Source organism: Pinus tabuliformis, chromosome 9, assembly GCF_031772625.1.
Source record: "Pinus tabuliformis cultivar Carrire ecotype Pingquan chromosome 9, CPIR1, whole genome shotgun sequence".
NCBI classification, from domain to species: Eukaryota; Viridiplantae; Streptophyta; class Pinopsida; order Pinales; family Pinaceae; genus Pinus; species Pinus tabuliformis.
In genome coordinates this window covers 1754822419-1754846166 of record NC_142307.1, presented here as the reverse complement: position 1 = coordinate 1754846166, position 23748 = coordinate 1754822419, and the positions used below count along the sequence as shown (strand labels likewise).

At 36.9% G+C, this 23748-nt stretch overlaps 1 protein-coding gene and 1 pseudogene across 1 annotated transcript; both read left to right on the top strand.

Moving 5' to 3' along the window:
- The first annotated feature begins 616 nt into the window (after positions 1-616).
- On the top strand, positions 617-2756 carry LOC149155757 (xyloglucan endotransglucosylase protein 1-like). Its single transcript, XM_089444520.1, has 6 exons — positions 617-627; positions 1275-1473; positions 1597-1698; positions 2053-2244; positions 2329-2527; positions 2563-2756. Exons 1-6 carry the CDS (start codon positions 617-619, stop codon positions 2754-2756), a joined length of 897 nt encoding a protein of 298 aa, XP_089300646.1.
- Positions 2757-9952: 7196 nt separating this feature from the next.
- On the top strand, positions 9953-19762 carry LOC149155756 (xyloglucan endotransglucosylase protein 1-like; annotated as a pseudogene).
- The last annotated feature ends 3986 nt before the right edge of the window (positions 19763-23748 follow it).

Genomic DNA, 23748 nt, shown 5'->3' with positions numbered 1-23748 from the left:
GCCGGAAAGGCTTTCAAAAAGTCGCGTTAAAGACTACGGCATAAAGAACCACTTTAATGTAAAGCTTATGACTCCTTTGACTCATAAGCCGTCCAATGTAAGCTTCCGTGATGCAAGAGTCAACATATAACAAAGTGAACCTAACTCCGAAATTGTTAACGCGTTGTATCATTGAAATCGGTTGCGTGTTAGCGCCTTTCACGCAAATGAACGCGCTCTCCCCTGAGCTTGAGCGTTATAGCGGACGCGCTCTCCCCTGAGCTTGAACGCCGAACGCGTTATAACGGCCTGTGTATAACTGTAGGTTGCGTTAATGCTCAAATCACGAGAGAACAAATAGATTTTTCCTCTCACACGTAGTGCTTCTAATATGTTTTTTCTCGCTTTGATGCTAATTTGTTAGAAAGGTAGAGAAAACCAAACACAATTTACACACAAATCACACCTATTTGTTAGAGAGGCAAAGGAGACAAAACAGGGATTTACTCACAAATCACAAGAGTTGCATCTCTATCAATTTGTTAGAAAGGCAAAAGAGACACAACATGAATTTACACACAAATCACACGAGTTGCAACTCTTCTACTGATCACAGAAATTTGATTATTACAATGAAATGGGTGAAAGGTATTTAACATTTTCCAAGTAGCAGCTCCCCTAAAATAACTTGATATGCACACACACTTAACTCAACTCACACTCGAAATGTAGATTTCATTTAACTCTTTATCTATCACTCGACTTGACTCAACGCCCAACACTCAACAAACAACGCTTTAAGTAACTATCTAATTTTAACCAAATACTCATGCCAGAGTAATTACAATTTCTAACAATTATGTAGATTGTAACTTTGAATAATATAAATTAATCTATATACTTTTAGATACGGATATTAAATGAATTATAATTTTTAATAAAACAGAATAATTTATATAATTTTTAAATATATAAATAAATTTGGCAAAGTCACATTTTCATTCAAATCCTCCTTTGCATGGTTTATGAGTGAAAAACGTCAGGGGCTCAACCGCGTGACAACCTATCACGCCGGCCTGAATAGAATTTTTAATGTATATTTGATTCCTATTAGATGTGCTCATGATTTCAAGAACCTACCCTACAATTACACTTTACGCTTCCTATATAATTGTCCACATATCATCAATCTGCAGACAAGTTCTTCAATCCCTATTCATTCTCTTCCAAAGCCAAATCAAATAGGTAGTCAATTAGACTAGTCTGCTCCTGTTGCATCCTCAATATCCGGGCAGCAATATATCATCCATTGAGGCTCTTAATCCATCCGGTTATGTCCATCTCATTCAGATGATTGTTATAATATGCAGTACAGTAACGTATCGCACAGTCCGTGCAAACTTTTACAATGATATAGATATAACATGGGGTTATAACAACGTCAACATATTCGACAACGGAAAGGGAGGAATTGCAGCTTTCTCTCAAAAATGCTTCACGTATTCTAATGTTATTGATATATAACTGCAATCTTAGCTTTTTATCGCTTTATGTTTCTATGATAATATACTTCAAGCATAGAATAACAGTAGATATGTTTTGGGTGTTGTTTAATTGGGCTCGGCATTTCAATCCAAAGCACAATTCTTGTTTGGAAGCGTCGATATGTTTATGAAGTTGGTGCCCGGAAATTCTGCTGGAACTGTTACCACATTCTATGTGAGTTAAATTTGTGAAATTTATATTCAATAGTATTCAAATATTTATGTAACAGGTTTTTGGGTACATCTGGAATTTGATAGAGAAATTATTGAAAAAAATAAGAATAATATTTAAATATTAATTTACATTAAATTTTGGGAATATTTGAAATAAAATTCCTAAGAATTATAAAAATTGTAGAAGGTATTTTAAAATCTATTTTATTCCATCCGATTCTAAAATATTCCAGAAATCTTTATAAAAATATCTTAAAATTCATACCATTTTTAGGATTCTTAAAATTCATAGCATTCTTACGATTATTGGTAATGTTACTATGTTCTCCTATCGAATGGAAGAAATACGCTGCAGTTATCTTCAACAGGCGACAGGCACGACGAAATTGATATTGAATTTCTAGGAAGTGTTTCTGGTCAGCCATATATTCTCCATAGAAACATCTATATAAATGGTTCAGGTAATAGGGAGCAAGAATTCTATTTATGGTTCGATCCTACATCAGACTTTCACAATTACTCAGTTCTCTGGAACCCGCAGCAAATTGTGTAAGCTATCTCTTTCTCTGAACCTGCTTTAATGTTTTCTTCTATTATGATGAATCCATCTCACCTGATATCTTCGTTTCAGGCTTTTGTAGATGGGCTGCCTATTAGAGTATTTGGGAACCATGAAGACATAGGTGTGCCTTACGCTAACTGGCAGGCGATGAGAGTGTACTCCACCATATGGGACGGAGATAGTTGGGCAACTCAAAGCGGGCGGGTGAAAATCGATTGGTCTTACGCACCATTTGTGACTTCCTACAGAAATTTCACAACATACGTTTGTGAATGGACAGACATTGGCAGCTCCAATGGACAGGCAGTGGCAGCTCCTGCCACTTTTGGGCTGATACTCCCACTAACTGGTGGAATCAGAGAGCTTATGAGAGCTTGACCTATGCCCAACAAGAACAATTACAGTGGGTTCGCAATAATTTTGTAGTTTACGATCACAGCAAAGATGCGGCCAGATTCAATAATCAGTTTCCAACTGAATGCTCCAGACAACCATAAAATAATTCCGAGGGCTTCCATGCGATTGCGGTTGGATTCCTTCTTTGTTCATCGGATTTAATTCCAATAAAGCGTCCCTATCGTTGGCGCTTAAAAAGACACGAAAGACACGTTTCATCTCAGTTGCCATCGAAGGCGCTAAATTAAAATTTCTTTCTCTGGCTTACCGTTCTTGTTCTAACCATCTGAACGTTTTGAAACCCAACGGGATTTATTGTATGTCAACATATGTGATGCACGTCCGTAAAAATTAAAATGATGATTCTCTCTGGAAGTATGGTCCTTATCTTCGAAGGTCGTCTTCCATATTCCTGTCGTACGATCGTTCATCTTGCCCCCTCTGATCTCTATTTTTCACATAACAACACTATCACTACGATCTACAACCATTTGCGTTTTGAGTGCATATGGCCAGAGAGCAGATGTTAGAAGATATATTTATCATGTATTTGACAAATATGTTGACTTTGAATTAACTTACTTTTGCCTAAATATTAAATTACAAAATTAATTTAATTTATGTTTAAAATTATTTAATTTTATTTATTTAAAAGTCGATTGGTTCATTTTATTTTCTTCCTATTTTTCCATGATAACCATATAGCCTTCATCAATTCACTTTGAACTTGCATGCATATAAACACCCTTTGTTGTCTCATCATTTTTTCTCTCTCGAACACGTGAAAAATAAAAACCACTCTGATTAGATTTGTAAAAAAAATGTAATCAAATGAATTAAAAAGATTGTGGCGGGTGTTAATTAACATCAATGTTACATTATAATGTATTTTTTGGCTATAAATTCAATGAATATTATGAATAAATGTTTTTTTTTATCGTTAAAGGCTATTCTACTTCTATTATTTACAGTAAAAACTGAGAACGATTACATTCAGGTTTATACATTGCGAGAGGCCTGGGTTGGCGCTCTTGCTCATCGAGCTGCATTGAGTCCATTGCCCTCGCAGGGGCCTTTTTCCAGTGCTTAAGCGCCCACGCAGGGGCCAAAAAAGAGACCAATCTCATGTGCATTCTGTGCAAACTGAGAGCCCTTGCCAGAGCAGAGGGGCTGTGAAGACTAGAAACTTGAATAAAAACCATCAGAGACCCACGCAGGGGCATGAAAGAAACTTCCAAACCCACGCAGGGGCGGAAAAGAACCTTGAATAGAAACCATCAGAGACCCACGCAGGGGTTCGGAATTACTTTGAACGTCAAAATTATCTGACCAAGCAAAACGATTAACTCTATATCTTAAGTATTGGTGGCGAATTAAACAGTAGACAAAAAAACCTGAGTGCATACAGAGAGCTGGAATTGTGTTGAGCGCGTGACTAGGCATCAGAGTCCTCCTCCGAGTCTTCTGGATAGATCCAGTATTCTCCTTCTGGTGGGGGTCCCCAGTCGTATTTAGCTTTGCCCTTTGCTGTTGCTGGTTGGGAGGCTGGCAGAGCAGCTTCAGGCTCAGATGGTGCCCCAGCTTTGTCCTCAGCTGCTTTGGAACTCTCTGCAGGCTGAATTGGGGCATGGGGAGTATCCATTGGTTGAATTGGAGCCTGGGATTGTTCCCCCTCGATTTCTTTCGCCTCTTCCACAAATAAGACTGAAACATGAGCCTGGATGCTCGAATTACCTTGCAGATTGTTGATAGAGAAAATCGCTGAGCCGAACGCCGGAAGTGGAGCAGCTTCTGGGTTCTGTGGCTTGGCTTCCATAAATTGCTGAGCTTGGATGGGGTTGGCTTCCTCCACCCTGTGACAAAGGCATCGGCAGCAACTTGAAGCCCGATTGACAGGGGGACGCGAGGCATCTCTTCTTCCTGTGCCGCGTCGACTGAAAGGCCTTTGCCTTGGCGCCATAACTGCCCACTTACCAACACTTCCACTGCACCAGAGAATTCGCAGGTGGCTCCTAGAATCCTCTCTGAGCCCTGAAACCCACACCTCCACCTCCGAAGATCGAACTGCCCGACATTCTCCATCTTCTGCAATTTTATGCATCGGTGGTTCACCTTGGAGCTGGTGCCCCATAACTCCCGCCTGCCTCTGCGATTATGGTTCCTCTCAGACCATAAATGGCCGTCCCGTCTTCCTTTAGCTCTCACGCTCGCTGGCCAGGGCGGCGTGGAGCAATTAAGGAGAGACTTGACCTTAGGCTTGCCCATGTACACCATGTGGCGTACCATGATCTCCCGACGTGGCACCCGCATCCGGGAAATATTATGAATAAATGTTATTTGTTAAAGTAAAAGAAATTTTTTATTGTAATTGTTGTAAGAACTAAGAGATTGTCAAATCAAATCATTCTTATTTTAATTCCAATTTTAATTTGTGTTATTCCAATTTCATGTGTAAAATCTAGGTTTTTATTATATCTTAAGATAGATGTGGATGTGTTGACTTTTTTAATTTGTTTAATTGATGGTCTAAATTGATTTTTAAAGGAATATGCTCATCGTATGCTTAGTCTTAATGCTTATCAATAATTGTAGTGTATTAAATAGTTGTTAGGTTGCATTAACTTTTAATCAGTTTAAAAAAATAGATTTGAGCGAGGTGGCTCACCACCCACTAATTTCTTAGGGATTTGAGATCATTCCAATTCTAATAAGTTCCTCCATGATAAGTTCCTCATTATTATTTATAACATTCATTTATATATAAGAAAATTTTATTTGATAATGATGATGATGGTGGTGGTTAACCTGCGGTGAGACCAAACATTGGTCTATGGTACCTAAAGAAACAAATTATTTATTTCGATTTAAGATTTTATTTCTATGCTCAAAAAGCTTGGAGAGAAGTCTCTCGAGCTCACTATAATTTTGACATTGTAAAAGGCTAGGAAGGTCAGTATTGTAACAAAGATTTTGAAACTAAGATCTAATGTGGTTGTATGCGGGACACTCTAAGAGGAAGTGGTTTTCATCCTCGATGTTCCTATTCTCACATTTATGGCAGATCCTTTCCATCCATGGCATTTTAGGAATTGCCCAAGGACTTGTTTCACTATGGAGCTCATGAGAATTTGTTCTAATCTTTGCTATATTAATTTTCTTCTTTGAACTAGTTAAAATAGAGAGATACTTTTGATCTTCTAGGGTGGGGTTGATGACCTTCTTATAATAACTTAATTTTTTTTAGCTGCTAAATCTTTCTCACACCACATTTTTTCTTTGAACTTACAAGTAACAATACCTTTAATGTTCTTTATGTTTTGCAATGCATCATTCTCGTTGATCTCCCAGTAGTTTAACTAGGGCCTTGTGTCTTTATGCCACCCCCGATTAAGCCTTAGGTGGTTTTGGCTGGAATTTAAAGCTAGTTTAGGAAGTCTATGATCATCTATGTTATTGAGTTTGTGCTTGTACAACAGAAACCTAATCATAGCTAGGCTCTCAATAGGGGAAAGACTTGCTTCTATAAGGAGAATAGGATAGGGTGTATTACTTTAAATTTTCAGGTTATAAGTTATAAAACGCTTCTGGATTTGCTTAATATTTTTCCATGATTCTCTGGAGATGCTGCAACCCCAAACCTCACAGCCATATAAGATAACAGGAGTGACTAAAGTTTTAAAGAGGAAATTCTCTTTATCCCACATTACGAGGTTTGTTGTTTTACAATTATTTTCAAGACCAAAATAAGCTTTCCACCCCTCATTAATCATTTTCTCAATGCTATGGTTCCAGTTGAGCTTGTGATGAATATCAATTCCTAGGTACTTGTAAGAATACACTTCCTCCAAGTTATTATTGTCATACATAAAATTAGTGTAAGTGTCCTTCTTGGATTTGATAATCATAACTTGTGTTTTGTCGGTGTTAACAGTCATACCCGTGGTAGAGAAGAAATCCTTAAGAAGCCTGAGTTTCTTATGAAGATCAGATGGTCACCTTGCCAAGAGAATAATATTATCAACATAGAGAAGAAGGATGACAACTATCCCAGCTAAGATCGTGCCACCACATCTTGCTTCCTCTAAATAGCCTTCAAGCTTATCGATGTAAATGCCAAATAGGGCAGGGGAGAGGGGGAAACCTTGTTTAACTCCGATGTTACACTTAATATCTTTCGACCACCGTTCATTGCTCTCTAGCTTGGCAATTACATTCTCGTATAACCTTGTAGCGGCAGCTCTCAACTCGAGAGGAACCTTTAGCTCTTCTAACCTATTTACAAAATAGTCCATTTTACAGTAAGATGTGTGCCAAGCTCACTAATTTCCTAGCGATTTGATATTATTCCAATTCTACTAAGTTTCTCCATGATAAGTTTTTCATTATTATGAATAAAATTATATTTAGCAAAAGAGTCCATTACTTTTAATAAATTAAAAAAAATTACATTCGTACCACTTGGCTCCTCACCCACCAATTTCCTAGGTATTTGAGGTTATTCCAATTCTAATAAGTTCCTACATGATAATTTCCTCATTATTATTTATAACATTAATTTATAATTCGTTTTTTCATATGTTAAGGTTGACCCATAACCTTTTAATACATGGTAAATAAGGGAAATATGTGCATTAGTAAGGATTTCTTCGTGTTGTAATAGTTTTTTGGTTATATTTATCAAGCCTTTGGCTATATCAACCACATTAATATTTTTAATGTGGTTGTAATAGTATTCTATACTAATACTTTGTGAGCCTCAAATAATACTATGATTTTTTCCTAGGTTATACCAATAATTTAATTAATAAATATATTTGTCAACAATGAACCATGAATGTTTATAACCTACATCAATAATTCACAACAAAGCACATATACAAATTCCTTCCTCCAGAAAACTTCCTATGCCCAACACACACCAGAAAAATTATCACTAACCTAGTTGAAGTGAGGGAAAATTTTAGGGGCTAATATTTGTATGTGAGCTAAATAATTTCACCTTAAAAGTTGCCAAAATTTTATATAGAAACAATATAAAATTATTAGAAATTTGAATATTTTTACAAAAAATATTGTCAAACATTTTATAGATTACATATAATAAACTATAAAATCAAAGTAAATTTCCATAATTAAAATTAAAAAACAATTGAAATCACCAAAATATATTTCATTACATTTAAAAATTAATTGTGGCTCAAAATTAGTTTTTTTTTTTTAAATTATAAAATATATCAAATTACTTTTAAATCATTATTTCTCGAAAAAATTAAAATATTAAAAAATTTTAAAAAATCATCAAAAAAACTTGGGAAAAAAACTGTATTTATTATTATCATTGTATTATATAATAAATATTGTATTTATTGTTATCATTGTATTGTATAATAAATATTAAAAAAGTTAAACATAAAACTTGACTAAGAAGAAAACTTTGTATTTATTATTATTTTTTTTTAAATTTTGTAAGTTTGTATTTGTGTGATGAACTTGAATTAATTTGTTTTTAATAAAAATAGTAATAATGTATAATATTATTATTAAAAAAGTAATTTTATTTATTTTTTAAAATATTTTATTTTATTTACACTTTGTTTGATTGTTCATTTTATTTTCCTTTTATTCTGAAATGATGAAGACGTATAGCATAGCAGTTTTTAGATACATAAAATCTCTTCGCATGATTCCATCAAGCAATATTGTATAATGGACTTATTGATATGTAAGGTACATTGAATTGATATGGTTAGTACTATGGGAATGAGATTGATAATTATATTTTTTTACTCTCTGTAGTAATACGTGTTATATGTATTTAAGCAAAGAATTTATCAACACTATTCTAAATCATTAACATTTTTTTTCATCAAGTCAAATCTTATAAGGGAAAAGTTGGCCGTGTTATTCCTTGCTCCATGACATTAATTATTAGGTAAATCTTTTTAAGATGGTTTATATGATCTTATTGGACATGAGTTTTAAAACAACTTTACCAATAACACTCTTTAAATCATATATATATATATATATATGCTTTAAATCATTAAAAATTATAATTATTAATATATAATCATAATTATAATTATAATTTTTAATGATTTAAAGAGTATTATTAGAATATATATATATGATTTGATATATAACATTATCTTCGTTCATTAGTTGGCTAAGTTCTTGTTGCCAAGTACTTCACAAGCTGAGAGGTCACAGGGTCAAATCTCCTCGATGCCCTTGGGGTTAGGCATTACTTGTTTCGCCCACGGTCCTTTGGGTTGATCTGCTTAGATATGGCAGTCCGGGTTGATCTTCTTAGATTTGGCGGGTTGATCTTCTTAGATTTGAAAGTCCCTTCGGGTTGATTTGCTTAGATATTTCCCGTGGAAGTAGGGGCCAAAAAAATATTATTTTGGTCCATTCAAACTCTAAATTAATTAGAAATTTTCTTAGCGAGACATAGATATATGTTGTTAAATCTAACCTTACATATTTTAGTTTACCCATTTAGATATTGCAACATAAGTTATATATAAAAAAATTTAAGACTATTATTTACAAAGCAATTTTTTCTTTTATTTATCAATGATTTATTCAAAAACCCAACATTTGGATATCAACTCATAAATAATTTTGATAAATATTTAAAATACTTTTGATAAATATTTAAAATACTTTTAAAAGCCTATGACCATTCATATTATTTGTTTTACATTTAATACTTAATCATGATTACATTGTAAATAAAATAAATATCCAAACAAATAAAACAAAATATATTACTTTTAAAACTTTTTAAAACATTTTTATTAATCTTTAAAAGTGTTCGACTTTAGAATTTGATAACCATTAAAAAAAAATCTTATTGTTTAAATAATCATGACATAAAATTAAATTAGTTATCACTATTCAACATCAATAGCCTAATGTGATTGTTCTAAAATTCTTTCCATCCACAATCTTTTATTAACATGGATGGATGGAATTAGTGATCAAAACCTTAATTTTTATGAGTCATCTATCAATTTCTATATATATATATGTGTGTTTTTTTTTTTTTCTAAAAAATTCTTTCCATACATAATCTTTTATTAACATGGATAAATGGAATTGGTAATGAAAACTTTAATTTTTATGAATCATTTATCAATTTCTATATCTATATATATTGATTTAACTATATTTACCTCATTCAAATGTAAAAAATATTCATACTTTTCAAAATTCAATAATTAAATTAATTTGATATATCCTCAACACCCTTTGAACAACATATAAGTACGTGTCAAACAGCATATCATCAATGGAGGCGCCTCATCCATCAAGTTATGTCGATGTCATTCTTATGATTGATATAATATGCAGTACGGGTACATATCCCACAGTCCATGCAAACTTTTACAATGATATAGATATAACATGGGGTTATAACAACGTCAACATATTCGACAACGGAGAGGAATCACAGCTTTCTCTCAATAATGTTTCAGGTATTCCAATGTTATTGATATATAACTGTATTGTTAGCTTTTTATTGCTTTATGTTTCTGTGATAATATACTTCAAGCATAGAATAACAGTACATATTTTTTGGGTATTGTTTAATTAGGCTCAGAATTTCAATCCAAAGCACAATTCTTGTTTGGAAGCGTTGATATGTTTATAAAGCTGGTGCCCAAAAATTCTGCTGGATCGGTTACAACATTCTATTTGAGATAAATTTGTGAAATTTATATTCAAATATTCATGTAAAAAGTTTTTGGGAATATGGGAAAATTTGGAATCTAATAGAGATAATAGAGAAAAGTGGGAATAAAAATTAAATATTAATATTCCGTAGATTTTGGGATATTTTGAAATATAATGATAAGAATTATGAAAAACAGTGAGAAAATTCTTAAAATCCACTGATTACAAAATATCAAACTCGTATCCATTTAATTTCAAAATATTCAAAAACAATCTACAAATCCATATAAAAATATCCTAAAATTCAAACCATTCTTAATAATTTTATGATATTCTCTAACAAATAGAAAAAATAAGCTACAGTTATCTTTTACATGCGACATGCACGACATAATTGATATTATATTTCTAGGAAATGCTTCCGGTCAAGCATATATTCTTCCTACAAACATCTATACAAATGGTTCAGGTAATAGAAATGGTTCAGGTAATAGGGCGCAAGAATTCTATAAAGGTGAGGTAAAAGCAAACTTTCACAATTACTCAATTTTCTGGAACCGACATGTTATAGACATTTTTGTGCCTTGCAGCATGAAGCATGAAATGTCCATAATTTAAGGGATCCAAAGTCCCTAAACATGTTGTTCCTACCCCTAGAGGAACAAGGTCAGCAAACCACAGCACTGAATGATAGTTCTCCACCTGAAAACACTCAAAAACAAGGCAATTCTGGATCATGTCAACTGCTCCACTGAGCATCTGCGCTCAATGTCAAATGCTCCACTGTCTACCTGCGCTGAATTTCAACTGCAAAGAAGGCTACATGCGCTGAGCGAGTTGGGACATGTGGCACAGTCATTCCTCAAGGTGTCAATGCCCAGGAAGCTTCCAAAATGACACTTGGATCAGGGAATTCGACTGGTGATGAGTAAGAGGATCTAGATCTCCAAGTGGAAGCAAGAACCTCCAAGTGGACTCAAGAACTGAAGAATAACTGAAGTGGGAGAGGACACTAGTCAGCTTCATTCCAGCCTCAAGCTGACTCATCCTTTCTCCAAAACTCCTATATATAGATCTCTCTCATGAGGTCTAGGGAGGTTGGAATCTTGTGAATGTAAAGAATTGCTGTTGGTTTGAGTTTAGAACTATTGGGTGATTTGCTTTGAAGGAGGTGAAGAGGATATTTCTTTCTACTGGGAAGGTGATGTTGGATTGGGCCTCTATGGTTGTATCACTTCCTGAACTTTACTTCTTCCATTAATAATGCATTTGAGGTTCTTCTATATGCATGTGTCTCAATGGTGTATTGTTATACTTGTGTATTTGATTTATTCTAATCCTTGAATCAATTATGAACGTATGCTTCTTGTAGTTTCCCTCTCTTGCCATTTTGCGGGATCTTGGTGTAGCTGGGCCAGTGAAAGAGCAAGGAGCTGGGAGCAAGCAGCAAGGAGAGAAGATTGGATCAATCATTAGCGGAAGACATCGGTTAGTGCATCTCTTTCTCCCCTCTTTTACATCTCATAAAGAAGTAATCTCAAATAGCTTTGCTTTGATAGTTGCTGAGGTACTATCACCCTTAGAGTGGGATAGGGTCATTCCGTATTGGATACTTTTCCCAACAACAAATTGGAGACTCCACTGGGGATTTTATCTTGTTTGTTGTTTGTGTTTTGCTATTCATTTCCTAAACACAGGGGGTACCGAATCGAACTGCATTTGAAAGAAGTAGAGGGCAGCTACTCTAGCTCAGTTTCTGGGCATGTTTATGATTTGAAGAGCTGATCTACAAGGACTCTGAATAGCTATTAGTGATAGCTTTTCATCCTCCTTTTCATCCTTTAGTGTGTACTTGATTGATAGCTTTTGATTTGGCCAAAAACTGTTGATTTTTGAGCAATCTGTAACCCGGAAACCGAGAAAAACGAGAGTTTCTCTCTTCATTGCAGGCACTGTGAAGGCAGTCTGCATTTCATCGCAGGTCCCGAAGGGGCTACCTGTGCTGAATGTCAAACTGACAGTGTACTACCTGCGCTGAACCAGTTAGGCCTTGTGCAACTGGGGTTCCTTGCTTTCTGTTGCCCTGTTTTCATCCCTGTTTTTGCGGCCTGTTATCAGTCAATGTACCTATGTGAAACCACCTTTCTTTGCCACTATTCCGCCTCGGTTGTATAAAGAAACTGTATTTGTTCTTTGTGTATTTCTTACATCATTTGCAGTTTCCCATAACGAAAGTGAACTAGTCTTGCTGTGACCTCTTAGATCTAGACCTGTGATAAGCGTCGTTCTGATCTTAAGAGTTAGTTTGTTTGTTGTTCATAGCTGATTGAGCTTTTTCTTTCATCATATGGTTTGAATTTATATATTTCTAGTGTCGAAACAAGTAAATCTTAAGGTGTCTTTTGATTTTGGACAAAAGCTTGTTTTCCTTCACTTGAAATTGAATTCAAAGTTATACAACAGCTTTCTTTTTGTAGTACATCAACATTAAGAAAGAGAAAAGAAATACCTGCATTGTGCATGTGCATTTTGATAGCTTGCATGTTGATTTAGGAAAAAGTGCATTAGTGTGTGCTCTATGATCTGTGTGAAAAGATGATGTCTTTCTTTTCCCTCAGTAGTTAATATTTTCATAAGTTGAAAAGATTGAAAAATCTTGCTTATCATCTTTAGACTGCATTTAGGAGTTGTACCATACATCTCGTGGTGATCCATAAAGGAAAACTACTAAACAAGATCAACCTTAAAATAAATTGAATTTACATAACAACGCTTTGAAACATAACGCAAACACATAGAGGTCTAAGCTAGAGACGTGTTCTGGCGTCGTTAAACGTGATATCTTAGCGTTGAGTGGTTGGGTGATTCCTCCACGGTGAAGCGATAAGTATCAATACGAACTTGTGCTCCCACGTACCGTCGCGTATATATTGGGAGACCCCTATAGGAACAAAGCCTTTATCCATAGGAAGTTGTGTCGGCCGCCCTACTGATCGCAATGCAGTGAACACAGCATTCACGAAGATCGACCACTCGTACCGTAAAACATATTCTGTGGTTTTGCGAAAAATTTGGCACACCATCTGCCTAGAACTCCAGAGTAGTTTCTTTTGGCTTTTTTCAAACTCTATAACTGAAAATGTCCACCCGAGCATTTGTCACTTCGGGATCGTTAAAACATCGAAGGAGACTAGAGTCATCTTTAGCTTTTTCTCAACTCTTAAAAAGTGAAAAAGCAAGTTGTGACTAAAGCGTCGTTATAAAATTTATTTTAAACGGAACATAATCACCTCCTATTCCTGCGTTGATCTGTAGGACGAGAACATGGAACACACCAACCAAGGAATTCCACATGATGGAAAACCTAGTCCTTTCTCCTCTTGGGGAGAAGTTGGTGCGCCCCACATGGCCACATTGTCGCTTCCAGGACTGACAATTGGCCTGCCAATTTGGCTATTCTCAACCAATGTAGTTCAGAACACCATGGTTCCTGAACAGTCGAGTCAACAGTTAGATCAGTCTAGAGTTGCCCACCAGCCTTCTACTTCCTATAACCCTTCCTCCAATCCTTCATCTTCGCAAGGTAGAGCCGGCAAAAGCCAAGCTCCCATGGAGAAGAAGGAGAAGAAGAAGAGAGAGAAGAAGAAGAAGGAGCCTAAGGCGACTGGGGGCAAGCAAAAGACATCTGACAAAAATCCACACACAGCACAGATCGGGCCTAAATCGCCATGTGTCATATGTAGAGGAGACCACTTCCATAGAGATTTTCCCTGTATTCCCCGGATACTAAGGGACTAGTCCTCTCGTTTGCACAGTTCGGGAGCATCAACCTCTGATAGCCATGTTGAATGCTTACTGTCAGCCAGCGAAAGTGAAGGTTCAAGACAAAGAGGGGGAGCAAGATCCCCCTGCAGACTGTGTGAAGGCGATCACGCCATCCACCATTGGCCCTTCTTAGATGAAGCGAAGAGAGTTTTGGAAGATCGTCCGGTTTCACCGTTGAGACTTCCTCCTCGATACAAAAAACTCGTGCCAAGTCCTTCGTTGGTTGAGAATACAGCTGGCCCGCTCAAGTGGTCAGCTGAAGCTTCAGTCATTGAAAATGAACCTACTGAATCCAGACCGGACGAAAGTCCAAAGGTCAAAACCGCAGTTGACCCGGTTCTCCCTTCAGAAGTTTCATCTTCAAATGACACCGTCACTGAAGATTCATCTTCAAATGACACCCTCACTGAAGAGAGTAAGGATGACACCATCCAGATTCTTTTCATCAACACAGACTCTAACGAGCGTCAGGGCAATGCGCCCATTCCTTTATCGCAGGAAGGAACATCGTCAGGGTCGTATCCGGCCGTGTATTCGGTCCCACTACCAAGCAACCTGGTTGTGTCCTTTGATTGGAACCAACTAGGCAGACCCCGGTTGCCAGCCAGTATCCCATTCAGAATCATAGTCCAAATTTACAGAATGGTAATGGCTGGCACTATCATTGATGAAGGGGAATCTGTGAGTATCCTTTCCTCTATTGCTTGGAAAGCACTGGGTTCCCCGATGCTTTTGCCTGAGATAAGAAATCTCTCGGGTTTCGATAAAGGAACCAGTCGACCATTAGGGATCCTCCCCAATGTGCCTGTTACATTGAAAGGGAAGACCGTTCAAATGAACGTGATGGTCGTTCAAGGACCCTTGGATTATAACCTACTCCTTGGAGGAGACTATATATATTGCATGGGAGCAATAGTCTCCTCACTCTTTAGAGTAAGTGTTTTCCACACGAAGGAAGGATGGTCAAGCTCGTAGACCAACTTTCATTTCCGGGATCACGCATCGCAAATAGTCACATACCAACCCTGAATGGTCTATTCAATCAAGAAATGTCTCCCCCCCAGTCCTCCTTCCCGATGAATGCGAGTGATTCAGAAAGATGGGACTGGAACCCAGGGGGCATGCATCCTGGTCTGCTTTGGGCAGAGAAAACCTTGGGTATAAGATAGAACTTCCGTGGAAGAATATGACTAGTCCATACCCCATCCGTGGTTGGAAGAGGGGTTGTTCTGGAATATGATTTTTTTGTCAAAGTTACGTGTTTGACAACAGTCATTCACCCTTGTGTATTTCGGTAGGCATTGCCGAGGAAATGTTTTGTTTGAAAGATTAACGAGATAATCTTTGGGTAACTAGAAAGAGGTAAGCCTCCCTCAATAACACAAATGTTTTGTCTTTGAGTAGTGTTCTTCTCTTGTCGCAAGTAGCTGCTCTCTTGTCGCAAGTAGCTGTTCTCTTGCGATCTTGCAAAAGATCTGTTAAAAGTTGGGCTGACGAGAAGACAAGTATCACATAAGACCCGTTAAACATAACGAGAAGACAAGTATCGTTAACATTAGACTAGCAAGACGACAAGTAGCTGTGAACACCCAAAGAAAAGCAGAGGTGGGGGAGAGGAGGGGAAACCTTGAAATTGTATTTTATACCTGGGGGCATGCAAACCTTTTGGAGTGCAAGCCAAGAGCAGTTATTTATCTGTTTTTGGGATTAGTCGTTTCCGAACTTGCATAAAGAAAGGATATGGAGTAAAGCTTAGTGAAGATGAAACTCCTTAAAACATAGAGATCTCACAGGGGACATTTCTTATCTTATGACTAGTATATCGAGCAGTTTTAGCACATATTTCATGCTCGTTAAAAAATAAACATAAGATTCGAGCAGTTTTACCGTGGAATTTATGCTCGTTAAAAAATGCAAAAGCGAGATCCGAGCAGCTTTAGCACATAGTTCATGCTCGTTAAAAAATAAACATAAGATTGAGCAGGGTTTTGGCGCACTCAAGCTCGTTAAAAAATGAACCTATCCCGGTAAATAACCACTGTGATCGTAAATTTATTAGCCATAAAAAGCCTTGGTCATGTTTGCACCTGCCACCTCCACTTTCATTTGGCCAATCGTTCACCTCCATATGATTGTTTACCCATTTTGAAGAACAGTTGCGAAGAGTGATTTCACCTAGCCATCCTTGTGACACTGCCGTGATTGGAAAATTCCAACCTGTACCTGGAATCAGTTGCTATCCATGTTTATCATTCGTTCCTCAAAAGACGAGTCTTCTTTAAAATCTTTTCAACTGACTCGTAAAATATGAAAAGTTTGCTGAGTTTTGGCCTTCCAGCTCGTTAAAAGGACCGGAAGAGCTATCCCTCCTCTAGATTTTAGTCCTTTTGGACCTGAGGGATTATTGCACAAAAAGGTCAAGCACTTGTTTTATTCAGCTCGTTAAAGTTATCGAAATCTCATCCCTTTTGTATTGTTTTATACTTTTTCGGACTTAAGGGATTAGATGACGAAAAAGGAATTTTGGAGTTGACTTTATGTACCTTTTCAGACTCTCTAAAAATGAAAAGAACCGAGTTTTCTTTGTCGTTAGACTCGTTAAAATGATTAAATAGTGACAAACTTTTCTTTAGATGAGAACGAGTTTCCCTATCGCTAGGCTCGTTAAAACATAGCGATGGGCTTGCCCGAAGGGCAGGTTATAGAACAAGCACATGTTATCCTCCTCAAGCTTGAAAAAATAATGAGGTACTGGTCAGAAATGACTGGGGAAAAATTGGGAGAACCTCAAAGCTTTAATGGTAGCAAGTCGCTCTTGAACATGACACTTTTCCTCCGTATCACATCGGGTTGGGTTGTTTCATTCACCGGTCTCATCACCATGGTCTCGCCAAACCATCCACATTTGGGGTAATGCTACCGATCCATCGCATCAGTGTCGTTATATGTTCAAGAGATGTCGTTCAGAAAGAGTCAACCGTGTCCCATCCACTACCATACATCATCTTTCATCCTTTCATGACCGCCACCCTGAATCATATTTCACAGATTGTTTTCACCTCCATTAAAATCATTAGCTCCGTTCCGTGTCACTGATGTGGGATTCATTAAGGCCCTCCTTTGACGGATCGCTTCTTGTCGACTTCAGCTCATTATCCAAGAAGTTGATCTAGGAACAACCCCCTCAGTACTTTGAAGCTTGCATGCCTCAATGGCAAGTTTCTCACTTCCGGCGACAGGTATACATCAATGACATTCGACCAGAAGATTTTGTGTGGTGTTCGACGCCAAATCCTGTATTCACACCACGTGAATTGTACTGCAGTACCTTAAGGGTCATTATCATTATCGGTGAATCCTCTCGCGCTTGCTAACTGTTTACATCATTGACCAGTAATCAAGCGACGTCTTTCCATGTTCGACTCCAGCACAATTCTCACATGGATCGACTTGTACTTAGAGTGAAGATCGAACGAGTTTGAAGACCCCAGATCTAGTTTCATCCGTCCGGGCTGCGATATATATTCAAGAAATATAAAGACATTTGACATGTACATCATTGCAGCAGATGATCATCCTACTCAAAGGATGATAATTTCAGTAGAGAATCATCAGTCTACCATCAGACGATCGTCTGTTCTATGTACCAAAATGAATTTATAAAGCTGAGCATGGGAATGCCCACCTCAGATAGATCATGAAAACAATATGAAAAATAATGCATTGTATTGTATCTTATTACAGGTCACCTCTCAGCGATTGAATGAACTTCGGATCCTCCTGATAAAGCATTTCACCCGATAAACGACCTCATACTTTAGGGGGCAACTATTATAGACATTTTTGTGCCTTGCAGCATGAAGCATGAAATGTCCATAATCTAAGGGATCCAAAGTCCCTAAACATGTTATTCCTACCCCTAGAGGAACAAGGTCAGCAAACCACAACACTGAATAACAGTTCTCCACCTGAAAACACTAAAAAACAAGGCAATTCTGGATCATGTCAACTGCTCCACTGAGCATCTGTGCTGAATGTCAGCTGCTCCACTGTCTACCTGCGCTGAATGTCAACTGCAAAGAAGGCTACCTACGCTGAGCGAGTTGGGACATGTGGCACAATCATTCCTCAAGGTGTCAATGCCCAGGAAGCTTCCAAAATGACACTTGGATCAGGGAATTCGACTGGTGATGAGTAAGAGAATCTAGATCTCCAAGTGGAAGTAAGAACCTCCAAGTGGACTCAAGAACTGAAGAATAACTGAAGTGGGAGAGGACACTAGTCAGCTTCATGCCAGCCTCAAGCTGACTCATCCTTTCTCCAAAACTCCTGTATATAGATCTCTCTCATGAGGTCTAGGGAGGCTGGAATCTGGTGAATGTAAATAATTGTTGTTGGTTTGAGTTTAGAACTATTGGGTGATTTGCTTTGAAGGAGGTGAAGAGGAGATTTCTTTCTGCTGGGAAGGTGATGCTGGATTGGGCCTCTATGGTTGTATCACTTCCTGAACTTTACTTCTTCCATTAATAAAGCATTTGAGGTTCTTCTATATGCATGTGTCTCAATGGTGTATTGTTATACTTGTGTATTTGATTTATTCTAATCCTTGAATCAGTTATGAATGTATGCTTCTTGTAGTTTCCCTCTCTTGCCATTTTGCAGGATCTTGGTGTAGCTGGGCCAGTGAAAGAGCAAGGAGCTGGGAACAAGCAGCAAGGAGAGAAGATTGGATCAATCATTAGCAGGAGACATCGGTTAGTGGATCTCTTTCTCCCCTCTTTTACATCTCATAAAGAAGTAATCTCAAATAGCTTTGCTTTGATTGTTGCTGAGGTACTATCACCCTTAGAGTGGGATAGGGTCATTCTGTATTGGATACTTTTCCCAACAGCACGACAGAAATGATTTTGAGAATATTTTGAAATATAATTATGGAGAATTATAGATAGCAATAAGAAAAATTGTGAGATGCATTAATTTCACTAGAATCCTATCCATTCTATTCCAAAATATTAAAAAATATACAAATACATATAAGACTACCGCTATTATAATGTTCTCCTAACGAATAAAAGAAATACGTTGCACTTATCTTCGACAGGCGCGACGAAATTGATATTGAATTTCTAGGAAATGTTTCTTGTCAGCAATACATTCTGCATACAAACATCTATACAAATGGTTCAGGTAATAAGGAGTATGAATTCTATTTATGGTTCGATCCTACATCAGGATTTCACAATTACTCAATTCTCTGGAACCCGCGGAAAATTGTGTAAGCTATCTCTTTCTCTCAACCTGGTTTAATGTTTTCTTCAATTATAATGAATCCATATGACCTGATATCTTCGTTTGAGGCCTTTTGTAAATGGACTGCCTTATGGAACAATGGAGACATAGGTGTGCCTTATGCGAAGTGGCAGGCGATGAGAGTGTACTCCAGCATATGGGACAGAGATAGTTGGGAAACTCAAGGGAGCGGGTGAAAATCGATTTCTCTTACGCACCATTTGTGGCTTTCTACATAAATTTCACAACAGACATATGTGAATGGATTGGCAGTGGAAGCTCTTCCGAGTCTTGGGCTAATACTTGTTGAGATTTTCCGTTTTAATTAAATTTGGCAAAAATCTTAGGTATGTGACAACAATTGGATTAGTTGCTATATTAGCTCCAGTATTTTTTGAGGAGGAGTTAATGCATCCTATATTTGTTGTGAGGGAATTTATGATTCAGTTTTATACTCTAGCTATAGAAAAATGTAATCCCGTAGAGGATTGAGGTAGTGTAGAGAAAATAGAATGAGCTGCGAGTATGTGTGAAGAATTAGAATTCGTTGTAATCTCCTCTTGAATAATAAGATTTCCAATGCCTCTGTTCTGGTGGATGTAGCCCAGATTGGTTGAGTGAACCACGTTAAATCCTTGTGTCATCGTTTTGTGATTTTTTAAATGTGTTGTGTATGTTTTTTTATTTTATTTCCGCTACGCATTGTTTGGTCTAACAAGTGGTATCAGAGTGGCGCAACGGAAGCATAGAGGGCCCATAACCTACAGGTCTCTGGTTGTGGAGCTGGTGCGTGTGACAAAACTGCTGAAGGTGGAGTTTTGAAAATTGGCGCGGTTTCGGTAGAGACAGTCGCGCCAATTTCTTACAGTGATCGGGTTGGCACGTTTTATTTTGGAACAAATGCGCTAGTGGCGCGGATCCAAGTTCGATACTCGCGCCCAAGCGCTAGTATCCCGATTGGCGCGAAATCGACAGGTTTAAGTGCGCCAATTTTTTGTCACTTACATCGTTTTTGTTCTGGCGCGGATCATCTGCTGTCAAAGAAGCGCCAACACGCTAAGGGAGGATCGCTTTGGTAAAACTACAATTTTGTTATTTGTTTTTTATTTGTAATCTGTAGTTTGTACAGCAGAGGGATTGTATGATAAGGTAAAGGCAGCACAGTAGAAGGCAAAGTCATTTTTTTGTTAGATATTAACTTTATTTATTAAGTTGGAATTGGAGATTCAGTTTGTTACAACATGGAAAAAACTCAAAGTGCTCGTTTTGAGATTGAGAAGTTCAATGGCAAAAATAACTTCGAAATATGGAAAGTGAAGATGCATGATCTGCTTGTGCAACAAGTCGTGGCGAAGACACTGTTGGGAAAATCCAAACAACCTTACACCATGAAAGATGATGAATGTAATGAATTGGATGGAAGAGATTTGAGCGGTATTCGACTGTGTTTGGCGGATGATGTTTTGTTTAACATTGTGTCAGAAAAAACTGCTGTTGGTTTGTGGACAAAGCGGGAGAAGTTGTACATGACAAAATCCTTAACCAATAGGATTATTCTGATGTGAAAATTGTACAGTCTGCGCATGAAGAAAGGTACAACTATTACTGATCATTTGACTGTCTTTAATACTCTCATGGTGCAATTAGAAAGTATAGAAGTAAAATTTGAATCAGAGGATAAAGCTATAACTTTATTATGCTCGTTGCCCAAGTCATGGGATCATTTTGTTACTTCTATAAGTCTAAGTATATTAGAAACCCTTGAATTTGATGATGTTGTTGGAGCTTTGTTGTCCGAAGAAACAAGGAAGAGGTCAAATTCTGAAACCTCTACGTCAGAAGTAATGATGGCTAGAGGTTGTTCTAGACAAAGACGTCCGATAAGCATAGTGACTCGCATTCAAAATCGAAATGAAAGAAGAGTAAGGTAAAGTGTTGGTTTTGTGGTAAATCGGGACATTTGAAGAAGGACTATTGGAAGAGACAACAAGCATCCAAAGAAGACTCTTCAACAAAGAATAAAGAAGCAAACACGACAAATATAGGTTCGACATCCAAGACAGGTATGAGTGATGAAGTTTTATCAGTTGATTTATCTAGTCATGATCAACATTGGCTATTAGATTCTGGTACATCAAATCACATGTGTATTCATAGGGAATGGTTTAAAACTTATAAACCAATCAATTATGGAGTAGTTTACATGGGAAATGATGTCACATGTAACATTGTCGGAATTGGAACCGTTCAGCTTAAAATGTTTGATGGGACAAATACAATTTTAACTAATGTAATACATGCACCTGAACTAAGGAAAAACCTCATTTCATTAGGAGTACTAGACACTAATGGATATAAAACCTTTGTTCAAGGTGGAGTAATGAAAGTTTATAAAGGAATTTTACTAGTAATGAAAGCAAAGAAGGTTGGAAATCTTTTTTAGTTAGAAGGAAGAACAAAGTCAGATCATGTTTCTACAGTGTTTGAAAATGACAGCAATTCTATTCGTTTATGGCATCAAAGGTTGGGCCATATGAGCGAAAGAGGTTTAAAGATTTTATTTGATCGTAAGTTACTTCCTAATTCAAAGTCTGATAAGTTAGATTTTTGCAAACATTGTCTGTTTGGTAAACAAATCAAGCAGAAGTTTCAAACATGAAAACATACTAGTAAGGGAATCCTTGATTATATCCGTTCTGATGTTTGGGGTCCGTCTCCTACAACCTCATATGGAGGTTCGTCATATTTTGTATCTTTTATTGATGATTTCTCTAGAAAAGTGTGGGTCTACATGTTAAAGAAGAAGTCTGATGTGTTTACAGTTTTCAAACAATTTAGAGCATTAGTTGAAAACATCACTGGAAGAACTATTAAATGTTTAAGAACTGACAATGGTGGTGATTTTACTTCAAAGGAATTTGATAATTATTGCAAGGAAGCTGTGATCGAAAGACATAAAACCATTGTGTATACTCCTCAGCAAAATGGTGTTGTTGAACGCATGAACAAGACTCTTTTAGAGAGAGCAAGAAGTATGTTGAGTAACGCCAATTTGCAGAAGGAATTGTGGACAGAAGCGGTTGCTACAACTTGCTATTTGATAAATCGATCACCATCAACTACAATAGGATGCAAAATTCCTCAAGAGGTATGGAAAGGTCATCCTTGTGATTATTCTAAACTGAAAGTTTTTTGTTGTGATTCATATGCTCTAGTTCCAAAACATCAGCGTTCTAAATTAGATCCAAAATCAAAAAGATATATCTTTGTTGGATATGGTGATGGGACTAATGGATACAGATTGTGGGATCCTACTACTCACAAGATCATCATTAACAGATATGTTAAATTTAATGAATCCTCACTTGAAAGTTCAGATGTAGATGATAAAGTGAAACAGGATAATATATCTAAACTTCAACACATTCAGTTTGATACCAGTTCAAATACAGATGATGATCAAGATGAGCATGTTTCAGATGCTAATCATGAACAAGTTTGAAATGTAGATCATGAACATGTTTCAAATGCAGATCATGAAGAAGTTCCTACAGATAATAATCAGCAAATTGTGGAAGTACCAGAAACATCTTTAAGGAGGTCCACGAGAATTAAACGTCCTCCTAGAAGGTATGATGATTATGTTACTTCAGTTGCTTTAACGGCTAAAGATGATGAACCTTTGTGCTATCAGGAAGCTGTAGAAGGTTCTAAAAGTGAAAAGTGGAAAGAAGCTATGAAGGACGAAATGATGGCATTGGACAAGAATGACACATGGGATCCGGTAGAACTTCCTAAAGACAGAAAAACTGTGGGATGTAAATAGGTGTACAAATTGAAAAGGGGTGTTGATGGTTCAAAGGACAGGTACAAAGCAAGGCTGGTTGCGAAAGGTTTTTCTCAGAAAGAAGGCTTTGATTTTCATGAGATATTTTCACCAGTTGTGAAAATTGTTTCAATTCGAATTGTATTAGCATTAGTTTCCTTGCTTGATTTAGAATTATAGCAACTAGATGTTAAAAATTCTTTTTTACATGGATATTTAGATGAGGAGATTTACATGGAACAACCGGAAGTGTTTGTTCAAGATCGCAACAAGAAATTTGTCTACAGGCTCAAGAAATCATTGTATGGTCTGAAGCAATCGCCTCGACAATGGTACAAGAAATTTGATTCTTTCATGTTGAGTCAAAATTATATAAGAAGTGAATATGATCATTGTGTTTACTTTAAGAAATTAAGTAATGGCATGTTCATTATCTTAATGTTATATGTTGACGATATGCTTTTAGCAAT